At 41.1% G+C, this 15,739-nt stretch overlaps 2 protein-coding genes across 5 annotated transcripts in view; both read left to right on the top strand.

The window, feature by feature from the left end:
- The window catches only part of LOC143684452 (HLA class II histocompatibility antigen, DR beta 5 chain-like), a 202,575-nt gene that overhangs the window by 93,158 nt on the left and 93,678 nt on the right, over nt 1–15,739 (top strand). The window lies entirely within an intron of this gene.
- LOC143684451 (HLA class II histocompatibility antigen, DR beta 5 chain-like) overlaps nt 1–15,739 on the top strand; it is a 42,189-nt gene that overhangs the window by 7,056 nt on the left and 19,394 nt on the right. Inside the window, exons 2-3 of one of the 3 annotated variants that reach the window (XM_077161427.1) lie at nt 11,740–11,868; nt 12,035–13,261. The exons of 1 other annotated variant lie outside the window; for it this stretch is intronic. In XM_077161427.1, coding sequence (XP_077017542.1) covers nt 13,150–13,261 — 112 coding nt within the window. In that variant the 5' untranslated portion in view covers nt 11,740–11,868; nt 12,035–13,149. The remainder of the gene's footprint in view (nt 1–11,739; nt 11,869–12,034; nt 13,262–15,739) is intronic. One more of the 3 variants, XM_077161426.1, reaches the window with a different exon arrangement.

Genomic DNA, 15,739 nt, shown 5'->3' with positions numbered 1-15,739 from the left:
TGGTACTGCACTGAATCTGTAGATCAATTTCAATAGAATTGATATCTTAACTACATTTAACCTTCTTATTCACGAGCATGGAATGTCTTTCCACCTTTTTAGATATTCTTTGATTTCTTTCAACAGTTTTATGTCATCCTTTGTGTTTAAGCTCTACACACCCCTAGTGAAGTTCATACCTAGATACTTGATTCTTTTAGTTGCTATTTTGAATGGAATTTTTTCCTTAATTGACACGTCAGTTGGGTAATTGCTTATGTACAGAAACATTACTGATTTTTACATATTAATTTTAGAACCTGACACTTGCTGAATTTGTTTATTAGCTCAAGTAACTTTGTTGTAGATTTCTCAGGATTTTCAAAGTAAAGTATCATGTCACTTTCAAATAAGTTTTACTTCTTCCTTTTCAATTTGGATGTTTTCTATTTCTTTTACCTGCCTAATTGCTCCTGCTAAAACTTCTAGTACAATGTTGCATAATAGTGGAAACAGAGGGCATCCTTGTCTTGTTCCTGATCTTAGGGGGAAAACTTTCAGCCATTGAGTACGATGCTGGCTATGCATTTTTCATACGCCCTTTATTACATTGAAGAAGTTACCTTGGCGTCTTACTTTTTGAAGTGTTTTTATCAGAAAAGGATGTTGAATTTTGTCAAATGCTTTTTCAGCATCAATCAAGATGATCATAGGATTTTCCCCTTTTGATTTGTTAATGTGCTGTATTACATTAACTGATTTTCTTGTATTGAACCATCCTGGCATTCCTGGCATAAACCCCATTTGGTCGTGTTCTATAATTCTTTCAAAGTGCTGTTGGATTCAATTTTTTTAATATTTTGTTGAGAAATTGTGCGTCTATATTCATTAGGAAGATTGGTCTGCAGTTTTCCTTTCTTGTAGCATCTTTTCCCAGTTTTATTATTAAAGTGATGTTAGCTTCATAAAATGAGTTAGGTAATGTTCATTTTTCCTCAATATTTTGGAAAACTTTGATCAGGATTGGTACTAGTTCCTTTTGGAATGCTTGATAAAATTCCTGTGTGAAGTCATCTGGCTCTGGGCTTTTCTTTGTAGGAAGACTTTGATGACTGTTTGAATCTCTCACTTGTAATTGGTTGAGGTATATTTTCCTGGAGCCAGTGTAGCTTGTTTGTACATGTCCAGAAATTTGTCCATTTAGAAACTACAATCTAAGTTGTAGTTTCTTGGTATATAGTTGTTTATAGTATCCATACACTTTTTTTAAAAATTTCTTCAGGGTCCATGTTAATGACCCCCTTCTCATTTGTGATTTTATTTGTATCATCTCTCTTTTCTTCCCTGTCGGCCTTGCTAGTGGCCCGTCAATTTGATTGATTTTCTCAAAGAACCGACTTTTGTTTTCTATTTTTTTGTTTGTTTTTTCAGCTTTTGGTTTTATTGATTCTTTCTATTATTCTTTTGTTCTCCCATTCATTTAGCTCTACTTTAATCTTTGTTATTTCTCTTCTTCTATTTGCTTTGGGGTTAGTTTACTCTTCTTTTGCAAGTTTCTCCAGGTAAACAGTCAAATCTTCAATTTTTGCTTTTTCTTCTTTTTTTTTAATATAGGCTTTTAGGGCAATAAATTTTCCTCTCAGCACAGCCTTTATCACATCCCATAAATTCTTATATATTATACACTCGTTTTCATTCATCTCCAGATAGCTGCTGATTTCTTCTTTGACCCACTCATTATTTAAGAGTGTGTTATTTAATCTCCATATATTTGTGAAAGTTCTTGTTCTTTGGTGTTTATTGATTTCCGGCTTCACTTCACTGTGATCTGAGGAAAAGCCTTGAATAATTTCAGTGTTTTTAAATTTATAAAGACCTGTTTTGTGCTCCAGCAGATGATCTATCTTGGAGAATGTTCCATGAGCACTAGAGAAGAATGTATATCCTAGTGTTTTAGGGTGTAGTGACCTATATATGTCTGTTATGTTTAATTTGTTTATCAAGTTGTTTAAGTTCTCTAATTCCTTATTGATCCTCTGTCTGATTGTTCTGTCTATAGGGGAGAGTGTTACTGAAGTCTCCTACTATTATTGTTGAAGCATCTATAGCTCCCTTTAGTTTTGCCAATGTCTGTCTCATGTACTTTGGAGCTCCTTGATTGCGAGCATAAACATTTATGATTGTTATCTCGTCTTGATGAATTGTCCCTTTTATTAATATATGGTGTTCTTCTTGTCTCTTTTGATGTCCTTAGTTTTAAAGCCTATTTTGTCTGATATTCACATAGCTACTCCTGCTTTCTTTTAGTTACAACTCGCATGGAAAATATTTTCTATCTTTTCACTTTCGATCTCCTTGTATTCTTGTGTCTGAGGTGAGTTTCTTATAAGCAGCATATGGATGGATTATATTTCTTAATCCATTCTGCTCATGTGTATCTTTTAATTGGTAGGTTGAGTCTTTTAACATTCAAAGTCATTACTGTAAATGCACTTCTTGAATCTACCATCTTATCCTTTGGATTTTGTTAGATCTATATGTTCTTTTACCTTTTTCTCTTTCTATCTTTTAGGTTACCCTTACTGTTTATCTTCAATTATACGCCCTCCTCCAGACCTCCCTCTCCTGTCTTGTTTTTCAGCTAGCAGAATTCCTTTATAATATTTCATGTAGAGTTGGTTTCTTGTTGACATATTCTCTCAGCTTTTGTTTGTGAAAATTTTAATCTCTCCCTCAGTTTTGAAGGACAGTTTGGCTGGGTACAGAATTCTTGGCTGGAAGTCTCTCTTTCAGGATCTTAAATATATCATACCACCACCTTTTCACCTCCATAGTACCAGTTGAGTAGTCCAAACTCAGTCTTACGTGTTTTCCGTTTATGTAGTAGATTGCTTTCTTCTTGCTGTTCTCAGGATTTTCTGCTTCTCTTCAACATTTGACAGGCTGATTAGTATGTGTGTGGGGTAGGGTTATTTCGATTTATTCTATTTGGAGTTCATTGGGATTCTTTGCTTTGCATATTTATGTCTTTTATAAAAGTTGGGAAGCTTTCCTCATTGTAACCGCCACTAATCTTCCTAGCTCTTTACTCTTGTCTTTTCCTTCTGAGACACCAATGATTCTTATATTTGTGTGCTTTCATTTTGTCCATCATTTCCTTGAGATCCACTTCAAAATTTTCTGTCTTTTTAATCATTTGTTCTTTTGTGTGTTCAAAATCAGTTTTCCTGTCCTCTAATTTGCATATCTTTTCTTCTGCCTCTTCAAATCTTATGTTGTGTATCTCTAGTATATTTTTAATTTGGTCTACAGCATTTTTAAGCTCAGTGATATCTGCTATTTTTCTATTTATTCTTTCAAATTCCCCTTTATGCACTTCTAGAGTCTTCTCAATTTCCTTTATGTCATTAGCCATCCCACTTATTTATTTTAGTAAAGTTATATGAGCATCTTTGAGCAGTTGTTCCAAAGTCTGTGTCTCCACTAGACTTTGGCCATTAGACGTGACTGCATCTGTATGCATCTTCATATAGTGAGTGATCTTTTGTTGTCCTTGTGGCATATAAATATCTTGAAAGGGTTACTTTGGATATTGATTTTCTTCATTAGTCTAAAGTTTTGTATTTATGGGACAGGTATGGAGCAGGATGCAGGTGTGGGGAAGAGCGCAACAGTCTGGTGATGGTTAGTGGTGCCAGTATATGCATGGGTTGGAGAATATACAATAGTGCCTGTGAGCTTGGGTTGTAGGTCATGGGCTTGTGGACGTATGGTAGCAGGAGCCTGGGGGTGAGGTGCAGCTCAGGCAGGCCTTGGAGTACAGGAGCAGGGTGCAGCAGAGGGACAAACAATAGGGAGCTGCAGGAAGTGGGTAGCAGTGCTGAGCAGCTGTGCTGGGGCTGGTATGGTATGTGGGGATGTGTGTGGACACATGAAGAATGTGGGTTATGGGTGTCAAGGTGCCCAGGCACAGGGAGGTTTGGGCATGGGTGTGTCCTGGGCCAGGGGTAGGGGTCCAGGGGGTCCAGGATGCAGATGTGTGAGTGTGTAGGGGCAGGGAACAGGTCACAGAGGTCATGAAATGTATGCAAGGGGTGAATGATAACAGGTGAGCAGGGCCTTGCTCACATGTGTCCTGGACACATGTTCTGTAGCGTGTGTCCACAGGTGTAGGGGTGGGGTGGGGAAGGGATTCCCATTTGTGCAGGGCAGACGTTATGTGGCACAGATGTACCCAAGAGCACCTGCCAGGTGTGAGAGAAGGGCACTTGTGCCATTGGGTGGGGCAAGGGTATGTTGTTTGCAGGGCAGGGAGGTTAGGGTACAGAGTTCAAGAGGTCCATGAACAGATATGTGGGTGCCAGGCAGGGGGGTGAGACTGTGCCGGTGCATGGATCTTGGTTGTAGGACCCTGATGTGTGTAGGTCTTGGGGCAGGGTTCTGGTGGGCACTTGTGCAGAACTCAGGAACAGCCGGATGGAATTGTGCCTGTGTGAGCTGGGAGCACATGTGGCCCTGATGTACAGGTAACCCCTTGCCCAGACCTCACGGTGTGTGGCATGAGTGGGTGTGTGCACCGGCACACATCTGGGGGGCCAAATGCTGATGTGTGCATGTGCAGAGCTGGGGTGAGAACGGGATAGAAGGCAGGGTTGAATGACTCTATGGACTGGGTGCAGATGTGGCCTGGGTGTGAAGGTGAATACCTGTGGCCCAGATGTACAGGTGACTGTCTGCAGGGGACAGGGAGGGGAGATGGAGGTTGAGGGGTGGGAGGCTGGTACTCGGGTCTCAGGAGGGTCTGGACTGTGTCTTAACGTGGGAGTGGTGGGTTGGGTTGGGACAGGCTTGTGTGCATGCACAAGGCAGAGATGTACGAGGAGGAAGTGTGGGGTGGGGATTCTTTCAGCACAGGATGGTGGTGGGTGACAGGATTCAGGTGCATGGGTTGTGAGGGAAGTCACAGGTCATAGGACAGAGGTGTCACACATGAAGTTAGCATGTACAAGGAACATGGATTGGCTTATTTCTTAATCTCCATGTCCCTGTCCATCCACTCCTGAGGGCTCCAAGCCATTGGCTGAAATGGATGTGCTAGAGTTTTTGCACTAGCTGACCAGTCACCAGTTCTCTATATCCTAATTCTTCTGCTTTTTCAACCAGGGCCTCCCTAAGTCGCTTACACCATGGAATCGATCTCCCAGTCTTTTTTCCTGCCCGTTCTCTAGCTGTTCTTTAGAGCAGGGGTGAACTCAACTTATTCTATTCCACCATCTTCTGGAAGTCAGCCAGCTTCTTTTAATCCATTCCTGTGGGTACAGACCTTTTGTAAGTGGGAACTTTGGGTTGGGTTATTTCAATTGAAATGTGACCCACCCCATTCAAGTTAGGTCTTAATCCTTTTACCGGAGTCTGTTATAAGATGATAAAAGATAGCCCAGAGAAATCATAGAAGACCCAGAGAAGGTAAGAGACAAAGGCATACCCACTGAAGCTGAGAGAGGAAACCACCGAAGCCATAAGCTGAAAGCAGTGAAACCCAGGAGAGAAGGGCCAGCAGAAACCTGCATTGTGCCTCCTTTCCATGTGACAGAGGTGTCTCAGAGGCTGGCTGTCTTTCTTCAGAGAAGGTACTCTCCTGTTGATACCTCAATTTGGACATTTTCATGGCCTTAGAACTGGAAATTTGTAAACTAATAAATCCCCATTGTAAAACCCAATTCAATTCTGGTATGTTGTATTTTGGCAGCTATAGCAAAACAAAACAATGTACTCCAATTTTTCTAAAATTGCTTCATAATATTGAAAAATTGCTTTGTTTGACAGATATATTAGATAGGAACAGTTGTCAAGACAAAGAGAGTAGCTCATCCTCTCCTTTGGGGAGATTTTTGCAAATATTCATGTTAATTTTACATAGGTAAAGTTCCTGTATGGTTAAGCTCTGGCGTCAACTTGGACAAGTGATGATGCCCAGTTGTCTGGTCAGGCAAGTACTGGCCAGACCATTGCTGCAAGGATATTTCATGGTTGCTTGATAAACCAGAAGGCTAGTGTGCTAAATGATCAGTCAGTTGATTGCATCTGTGTCTGATTACATCTGTGATCAACTAAGGCATGCCTCTCACAAATGCGATAATCCAATCAGCTGAAGACTTTTAAGGAAGAAGAGAGACTGTTTCACAGCCAGCAAGACTCTGCTGTGGAATTTGTCCAGACACTTTGTTGGAGCTGCCAGCTTCACATCCTGCAGAGGAGTGAGGCCTGTTTCCCCAGAGGAGGTGGTTACAGGGTTAGCAGGAACTGAAGGGTTAATCTCACTAGGTGGAGGTTGGATGAAACATCTTTTTCATACATCTCAAATTTACAGATAGCTCTTCTAGGTTCTATTTCTCTAGAGTACCCTGACTAATACAGCTTGTTAGCAGGAATAGTTTTTGAGAAATAGAATCTCAAAATAGGTGTTTACAATTAGTTTTCTACTCTGATTAGACTCAAAGGCACTAATGTCTCTGTTTCCAATAATCAAGATGGTGCCGATAGTCCATGGGATAAGTTGGCAAGAGAGTTACTCAAAATATCACCATTAGATTCTGCTAATTGTATGCTTATATGAGACAAGGCTTCAGGTGGAAGAGTTTTTGACACCTTTACAGAGTTTTACAGAATTAAAAAGTATAATGGTATTGGTTTATTGTTGTTAGATATGCTGGATACAATGATGAGGGAAAGGGATGAGCTGAAGCCTTCAAATTTATAATTTAAGCATTGTATGAATGATGTAAAAGTTTCCATGTTTGCCCTGAAAGAAAATCTTGATTTCTGTGGTCACAGACTTGAGATCTCTGCAAACTAGACAAACAGCTTCAGTGTGCCAGTAGCAGATTTACAACATAAAGTAAAATCTCAATCTTGCAAGGTGTCTGCTGTTAAAGTAAGGGCCTTGATTGGAAAAGAATGGGATCGTAAAATGTGAGACGGGGATATATGGCTTGATAATGATGGTGCTGGGGATATGGACCCCCTGGAATCTGCTGAGACTTTGCTAGATAGACCTGTAATGGACTGCCTGAGGAAGAAGCTTCCTGACCTCCAGCCTGCCTTGAGGAAACAGTTTACTAGCCATCCAACCTCTCCTTAATGAGATTACAGTTCTGTTCCTGCTAACCCTGTAACCATCTCCTCTGGGGAAACAGGCTTCACTCCTTTGTCTGGAGGGACTAATCCTGTATCAACAGATGAAACTGAAATGGAATGCCCTGAGGTAATTGGTTGAAAGACATTTCTGTTCCTTTTCGTGACCTACCCTCACCATCCCTCTTCTCTTCAAGACCTATAACTAGACAAATGTCCCAAGAGGACCTGGAAGGTGAGGTACAAAGCATGACTCCCATGAGGAGGTATGCCTTACTCCAAAAGAACTGCATGAGTCTTCCAATCTACATAGACAAAAATCAGGGGATATGTGTGGGTGTGGATATTAAGGGTGTGGTATAATAGTGGAAGGAATATAAAGTTGAATCAAGCTGCTTTTATTGGTGTGGGCCCACTAAGCAGAGATTCTGCATTCAGCGTGTAGTGGTTAGAAAGGGCATTAACAGTTTGTCTGCATGGTAAGCTGAAATGTGGATCAAAATGTGGCTGACATGACCTGAGGTTGAAATGCCAGAATTGCCTGGGTATAATGTAGATGAGGAGGGAATCCAGTGGCTTAGAGAGATTGGAATGATAGACTGGATTTGCCATGGAAGGACTGCTCACACACCCCTGGAAAATCCAGAGGACACATCTTTCACCAGAACATTGAGCAATAAATTCATGAGACCAGCTCCATCATCCCTGAAGAGCTCTGCTGTTGCCCTTCTCTGTAGTTCAGATATTACTGTATGGTGACAGATGAACTGCTGTCACTGAGCTGGAATTCTTAAACACAGTGGGGATGTATGGATCCCTAGTTGGTAGAAGCCATGTAATGACAGTTAATCACCAGAGACAAGGTAGACATGGCCACCATAATGGACAGCAGACTCAAAGGAGCAGCCAAAATAATCTGACTCACAGAGATAGATCATGGGGTACCTAGAAGTAAAATAGATGGGCAGTCTACTAAACTTGGGGAAGGGCCCTTTAACCCAGCCCAAAACTTATACTGTTAAGTTTACTCCCAGCCTTCCCCAAGAAGACCTACAGTCTTTTATCAGGGTGACAGTGCATTGGGGAAAAGGAAATGATCAGATATTTCGGGAATTATTAGACACTGGTTCAGAAATGACACTAATTGCAGAAGACCAAAAACACGGCTCTGGTCTACCAGTCATAGTAGGGGTTTATGGAGGTTATGTAATCAATGGAGTTTTAGCTCAGATCCATCTTACAGTGGGTCCAGGGACTCACTGGACCCATTCTGCGGTCGTTTCCCCAGTTCCAGCATGCACAATTGGAATCGACATACTCAGCAACAGGCAGAATCCCTATATTGGTTCTCTGACTCATGAAGTAAGGGATATTATGAGAAGAAAGGCCAAGGGAAAGCCTAAAGCAATATTGGATTCCTGGAGGAATTGCAGAAATTAATGCCCTTCCTGAGGACTTCAAGTATGCAAGGGTTGTGATACCCACCACATTCCCATTCAACTCTATTTCCCTGTGCATAAAACAGATGGATCGTGGAGGATGACAGTGGATTATCATAAACTTAACCAAGTGCTGACTCCAATTGCAGCTGCTGTTCCAGATATGGTATCAATTCTTGAGCAAATCAACATATCACGTAGTAACTGGTATGCAGCTTGATTTGGCAAATGCCTGTTTCTTAATAGCTGTAAGTAAGGACCGTCAGAAAAAGATTATATTCAGCTGGAAAGGCCATCAGTACACTTTCAGTGTCCTGCCTCAGGGGTATGTCAACTCTCCAGCCCTACATTTACAATCTGGTCCACAGGGACCTTGATCATTTCTCCCTCCCAACAAGATATCACACTGATCCATTATATTGATGATATCATGTTCATTGGACCTAGTGAGCAAGAAGTAGCAACTACTCTACACTTATTAGTAAGGCATTTGCATGTCAGAGGATGGGAGATAAATCCAACAACGATACAGAGGCCTTCCACATCAGTGAAATTTCTAAGCAACCAGTAGTGTGGGGCATGTCGAGATATCCCTACTAAGCTGTTGTATCTCACCCCTTCCATGACCAAAAATGAGTCAGAACACCTACTTGGTCTTTTTGGATTCTGTTGACAAAACACTGGCCCATTTACTGAGTGACCAGAAAAGCTGCTAGTTTTGACTGGGGCGAGAAAAAGAAGAGGCTCTGTGCAAGCTGCCCTGCCACTTGGGCCTTATGATCCAGCAGACCGAAAGTGTTGGAGGTGTCCATGGCAAATAGGGGAGCTGTCTGTAACCTTTGGCAGGTCCCTATGGGAGAATCACAGTGCAGACACAGAATTTTAGAGCAAAGCTTTACCATTTGCTGCAGTTAACTACTCTCCTTTTGAGAAACAGCTTTTAGCCTGCTATTGGGCCTTAGTAGAGACTGAACATTTATCCATGGGCCACCAACTTACCATGACACCTGAGTTGTCTAACCCACTAAGCCATAAAGTTGGGTATGCACAGCAGCATTCCATCATAAAATGGAAATGGTATCTAAGAGCTATGACTCGAGCAGATCCTCAATCATAAGTAAGTTACATAAGCAAGTGGCCCAAATTCTTATTGTCCTTACTCTTGCCACATTACCTTCTCTTTCCAAGACCTGAGCTATGGCCTCTTAGGGAGTTCCTTACAGTCAGTTGACTGAGGAAGTGAAAACTCAGGCCTGATTTACAGATGGCTTTGCATGAGCTGATGGGAGCATCCAGAAGTGGACAGCTGCAGAATTACATCCCCTTGCTGGGATATCCTTAAAAGACAGTGGTGAGGGGAAATGCTCCTAGCGGGAGGAACTTCAAGCAGTGCACCTGGTTGTTCATTTGCTTGGAAGGAGAAGTGGCCAGAGGTGCATTTGTTTACTGACTCATGGGCTCTTGCTAATGGTTTGACTGGATGACCAGGGACCTGGAAGGCGCATGATTGAAAAGTTGGTGACAAAGAGGTCTGGGGAAGAGGTATGTGAATAGATCTTTCTGAGTGGGCAAATAACATGAAGATATTTGTGTCCCATGTGAATGCTCACCAAAGTGTGAATTCAGTAGAAGAAGGTTTTAATAATCATGTGGATAAGATCTGTCCTGTGGATACAAGTTATCTTCTTTCCTCAATGACTTCTGTCATTGCCCAATGGGATCATGAACAAAGTGGGCATGGTGGTAGGGATGGAGGTTATGCATGGGCTCAGTAGCATGGACTTCCACTCACCAAGGTCGACCTGGCCATGGCCACTGCTGAATTCCCAAATTGCCGGCTATAGAGACCCACACTCAGTACCTGATGGCACTATTCTCGGAAGTGTTCAGCTTGCTACCTGGTCACAGGTTGATTATATTGGACTGTATCTATTATGGAAAGGGCAGCGATTTGCACTAATTGGAATAGACACTTACTTCGGATATGGGTTTGCCTTCCTTTCATGAAATGCTTCCACAAAAACTGCCATCTATGTTGCTTACAGAATGCCTTATCCACCATCATGGTACTCCACACAGCATTGCTTCTAATCAAGGAAACCACTTCACAGCAAATGAATGAATGGGGACATGGTAACGGAATTCTCTGGTCTTACCATGTCTGGGTCACCCCACAAGCTGAAGTGCTTGCTGAGGAAGAGGGAACATAAAGTGGGTAATAGAAGAAGGTAGTGATAAGTATGAACTACAATCACGTGACCAGTTATAGAAATGAGTACAGTGATTGTATGAGTATTTCCCTTTTTGTTTGAGTGTATTTGATTTGTACACAAGTAAATATCTTGTTTTCTTCTTATCATATGATAAAGTTGTATTGTTCAGGTTATAGTATTTAAGTCATAGAATGTGAAGATTAAGAATGAATGTTACTTGAGGACTTGTACCTTATTTTGGACAGATGTGGTGGGTTTCTGGTTATATGTAGGACAGTTGAGTATTGTTAAGTGAAACGTATTTCTGTTGTGTTCTATTCAGAAAGTAAGTGTTTTTCAAGGTGATGTGTAGAGCTGCCAAGTTTGAAAGGGATGGACTGTGATGGTTAGGTTCTGGTGTCAACTTGGAGAAATTACTTTAAATGCTGTCTTTCATTAAAGGGAAAGCAGGCTACAAGCTGTTTCTCAGAAGGAGAGTAGTTAACTGCAGCAAATGGTAAGGCTTTGCTCTAAAACCTTGTGTCTGCACTGTGATTCTCCTATAGGGACCTGCCAAAAGCTACAGACAGCACCCCTCTTTGCTATTGACACCTCCAACTAACAACTTGAAATACATGAACTAAACTGATTAAAGTTATTATTAATTACAGGGACACTATTCAGAAATTAAATGTGAGGTAGTATGATATAGTGGTTGAGCCAGTGGGATTTTAAATCATATATAATTGTGTTCAATTGGGAGTGTACTATTTATTAGATTTGTATCTTTGAAAAAATTTTTAACCTCCATCATCTTGTTCTCTCCATTTGTGAGAGGTAAAGTATACTTATCTCACTGGCTGATGTGAGAATTAAATGACAATATGATGCATTAAAAACACCTTAGTAAAATTCTAGGTACAAAAAAAATGCTCAAAAGTAGCTCCATGTGTTTTAGTCGCTATTCCTGCGTGTTTTATTCACTGTTCCTGCAGCCTGGGGAGTGTCCATCAGTAGACAGATCAGAGCACACAGAGAAGGACTGCTGGTCAGAGTTGTGTGCACTGGGATTTAGTGCAGAATTAGAGGTGTATTCGTCCTTCATAGTGCATTCGACATCAGAGGTATTATATTTACAATAACACAATGCTTAAGAATTGTCTAAAAGTAGAATTGTATGCTTAAAATGAGATGACGTAATAGGATGAGATTCGTAGATGTCCACAGTGTTCTATTTTCTCAACATTCTGTCACATATTCATTAACAAAGTCTTCTTATCTTTTTCCCAGGATAAAATAATTCAAAGAAGATCAATAAGAGGAAAAATCCTTAAAAGCTGAGAAAATCATCACAGGAACCGGGAGAAAGGGATTGAACAGTTTTACACAAAAAAATCTCAATTATTTTAAGCAGAGTCATTGTGCCAAAGCCTGACTTTGAGTTCTTTAGCATTGTCTTGGCCCCTTGTATACTTTGGTTTGGACATTGTCCTTTTGACATTTTTAGAATGTGTTATATAAAGTTACCTTTAAGACACACCAGCCACATGGATTGCCTTTTCTAATCCCTTTATCTATGTGTATTCTGGAGGTGCCACTAAATTTAGTGAGGGCCGCAGAAGACAAACATGAAAAATCTTGTCACTCAGACTAAATTATTGACTAACTTCCAATTTCCTTTAGTTTATGAGAGACATTTTTATCTCTAAGGCAGTACAGACTATACTATCCAATCAAAAGTCATAACTCTGATGCGTCATCAGTTTCCAGGGGATGCTACTTCTTGAGAAGGGCTCTAAGTGTCCCCAGAGTCGCAGCACTTTGCAGCATTCTGATAGCTCAAATGTTGCAATGTCTTCCTTTGGCCTGCAAGAGGTTAAGATTTTCCCAAGTGTAGTCTATGTTATGGTGCAAGAAAGGTGAAATTAAAGGTTTCCTGACTTACAATCATCTTTTCTCCACCCCTCTACTACTAAATACATTCACACATGCACTTGTCCAAACAGCTCTGTCTTCAACCAAAGCTGGTTTGGGACGACCATCCTAAAGGGGCTCAAACTTGGGTTCCCAGTGGGTTCACATCACTGACCAGCAGAGACCTGGCTCTCAGCAAGGCACCATCCAAATGTTTCACATGAAATTGGATCAAACTTTTAAAGTACTAAACTAAAACAATCCATTTAGTAAAGAAGGAAATTCTGAGTTTCAGAAGAGAAACTGAATCTCTGACCAGCAACTGATGACACCACTCATCTCTGATGCTGATTGGCTCTCCACACTGAGGTTACGCAATTCAGGGTCAAAGGAATGAGTTCCTTCTTTCCTATATTTTGGGCTGTGCGTGCAGGAGGGTCATAGATCCTATCGTGTGAGTCTTGTCTGCTTCTCTCGCACCGTGTCGGCTCATGGTTTCCATCATGGTGAGTTTTCTCTTCCCTGAGGGCCCCTGGATGGCAGCTCTGACAGTGACATTGATGGTGCTGAGCCCTCCCCTGGCTTTGGCCAGGAACACAGGAGGTAAGTGCATGCCTTGGGCGGCAAGCTCCTAGGGGGTGAGGAAAGGAAAGAAAGGGAAAGAGTTAACATTATCACTGTGTCCATGCTGTGAAGTCATGTCCTTCAAAATCTTGTGGCATTCTCTTTAGCGTCATTAATCTTTATCTTTTGGATCCCAAGTTCTTTCCATAACAACAGGAGCTTGGATTTTTGTCCTCCCAAAATTACTACTTAAGAATCTCCTTACCAGCCCTTTTTTCTTAACCCTGCTTCAAAAACCTCTCCAGTTCTGCACTCCAATCCCACAGGGTCTTGGGAGGATTTAGAAATAATGGTGGTAACATAATTTTCCATATATCTGTTTCCTTTATTATGTTGGATGATGCTAAAAAAAGGAGAAAGCTTCTCTGAATTTTTTAATGGGGAATGAGAGGACAATAGAAGGGCCTCTCCTGGAAGATCTGTGTTATGGCTCCAATGGTATCTATGATGTCGGTGCCTCCCTAACGTGTGAGGATGCTGTCAAGAGGCCTCCCCATTACCTCCTTTCCTCCCTCCCTGACACCCAATGTTTACTATCCTGTATCCCTGTACTGGAGGTTTTCTGACAGAGTTGTACTTAGTGTTGTCTCTTTGCTGAAGCAGAGCAGATTCATGCTTGCGATGGCCCTATACATTTGGAGCAGCTATGGGGTGTTCTCTGGGTGGTTTAAAATGCTTCTGCATCTTCTACAAACCTGTCACATGTTAGTATTCATTATTAATGTATTTTGAACTTTTCAATACTCTCAGCTTCTACTACATCTCTTTTTTACTCCCTTGTCTGGACCTATGAGAAGAGATTTAACTAGTATAGGATAAATGGCACAAAATTCTCTTTTTGTAGCTCAAAAATAGTCAAACATTCGCAATTTCATGTTTCCCTTGTACATTCTCAACACGGGGGACTCTGAAGACTGTTCACACCCCATAGGGCTGAAAGCCAACAAGCAAGTCAAGGGAATCCCTTCGCCAACTTGCATCCTGGTGCCAAATTTCATAGGGACCACTCTCTCTGTTTTCCTTAATTAGCCATGTCTGGTTACCTTTACTTCCACTTCCTCATTTATGCCATCACCTTACTTAAAATTCCCCAAATTTGCAAAGAGTATCAGTTCTATAAGAGCTGTATCAGAAGAGATGAAATTTAATGAAATTTTCCTCCTCTTAAAATCACCTTTTCCTTACCTTTGAATGTTTCTTGCAAGTAAGGGGCAAAAAACAAAACAAAAAACAGAAGGTAGATTTGTCTGAATTTCTCATGGGTGGAACAGACATAGTGTGTTATTAGGATATAAGACAGTTGGGATTGAGCTCCTTCCACTTTTCCAGGACCCCCACCCTGGTGGTTTGTAGCTGTATGTAATCCCCCTCCCCCAATACATGTTCCTAAACTTAATTCATTCCTGTGGGTGTGAGCCTATTATAAGTAGGATTTTTGAATGCGATTACTTCAGTTAAGGTATGGCCCATCTGAATCAGGATGGGTCTTAATCCTATTTCTGGAGTTCTTTATAAGAAAACGAAGTTCAAACACCAGAGACATAAAGCCACAGGAGTAACCAGAAAAGTTAGCATCAATGGAACCCAGAAGAGAAGTAATAGACCATAAAACACCACCACGTGCCTGGGCATGTGACAAGCTAAGGAACAAGGATCTCTGGAGGCCAACCTCAGAAAGCCACAATCCTTGGCATCTGACTTGATTTGGACTTCTATCATAGCATCAAAGCTGTGAGATAATAAATGTCCATTGTTTAACCCAACCAATTTCATGGTGTTTGCTTGAACAAGCAAGAAAATTTAATCAACCACAATGATGAGTTCTGAGGATCTCGGGTTTATTCATTTAGATCAAAAGTATTTTTCTGAGCAAAAATTATGTACTGAGCTCTGTTCTAGATTTAGATAAGTTAAAGTGAATGAGAAGTAAAAGATCGCTAATTCCATGGAAATTAACTAATGGCAGAGGAGAGAAACAATAAACTAATAAACATTTGGCAAACAAAAAAAATTTAGCACATAATAAGTGCTCGAAGAAAATATGTTAGGTGATGGGACAGAGAGCACTAGGGACCTCTCTATGAGAAGATGACCTTTAGCAGAGAGTGATGATGAGAGGAAGCCAGTTATGTGAAGATCTATGGGGCAGGTGTTCCAGAGAGAACAACAGGGGAAAGGTCCAAATGTGAGAAAATGTTTGCTATGTTTAAGGACCAGAGAGAAGGCAAGAGTGGCTGTGGCATAGTGTGAGACAGGGAAAGTGGCATATGATGTGGTTGAAGAGAGAGACTGGGGCCAAATCATATAAGAGTCTGGTTTCCATGGTAAGAAATCTGAATTTTATTTAAGAAGCTATGTGAGGCTATTGGAGGGTACAAGGAGACTTTAATATTTTGTAATTCTAGCTACTTTGTGCAGAATAGATTACAGACATTCACAAGGGGAAACGGAATCACC

The sequence above is a fragment of the Tamandua tetradactyla genome, chromosome 5, assembly GCF_023851605.1.
Source record: "Tamandua tetradactyla isolate mTamTet1 chromosome 5, mTamTet1.pri, whole genome shotgun sequence".
Classification (NCBI taxonomy): domain Eukaryota; kingdom Metazoa; phylum Chordata; class Mammalia; order Pilosa; family Myrmecophagidae; genus Tamandua; species Tamandua tetradactyla.
The sequence above is the reverse complement of the archived record's forward strand: the minus strand, read 5'-3'. Positions and strand labels throughout refer to the sequence as shown.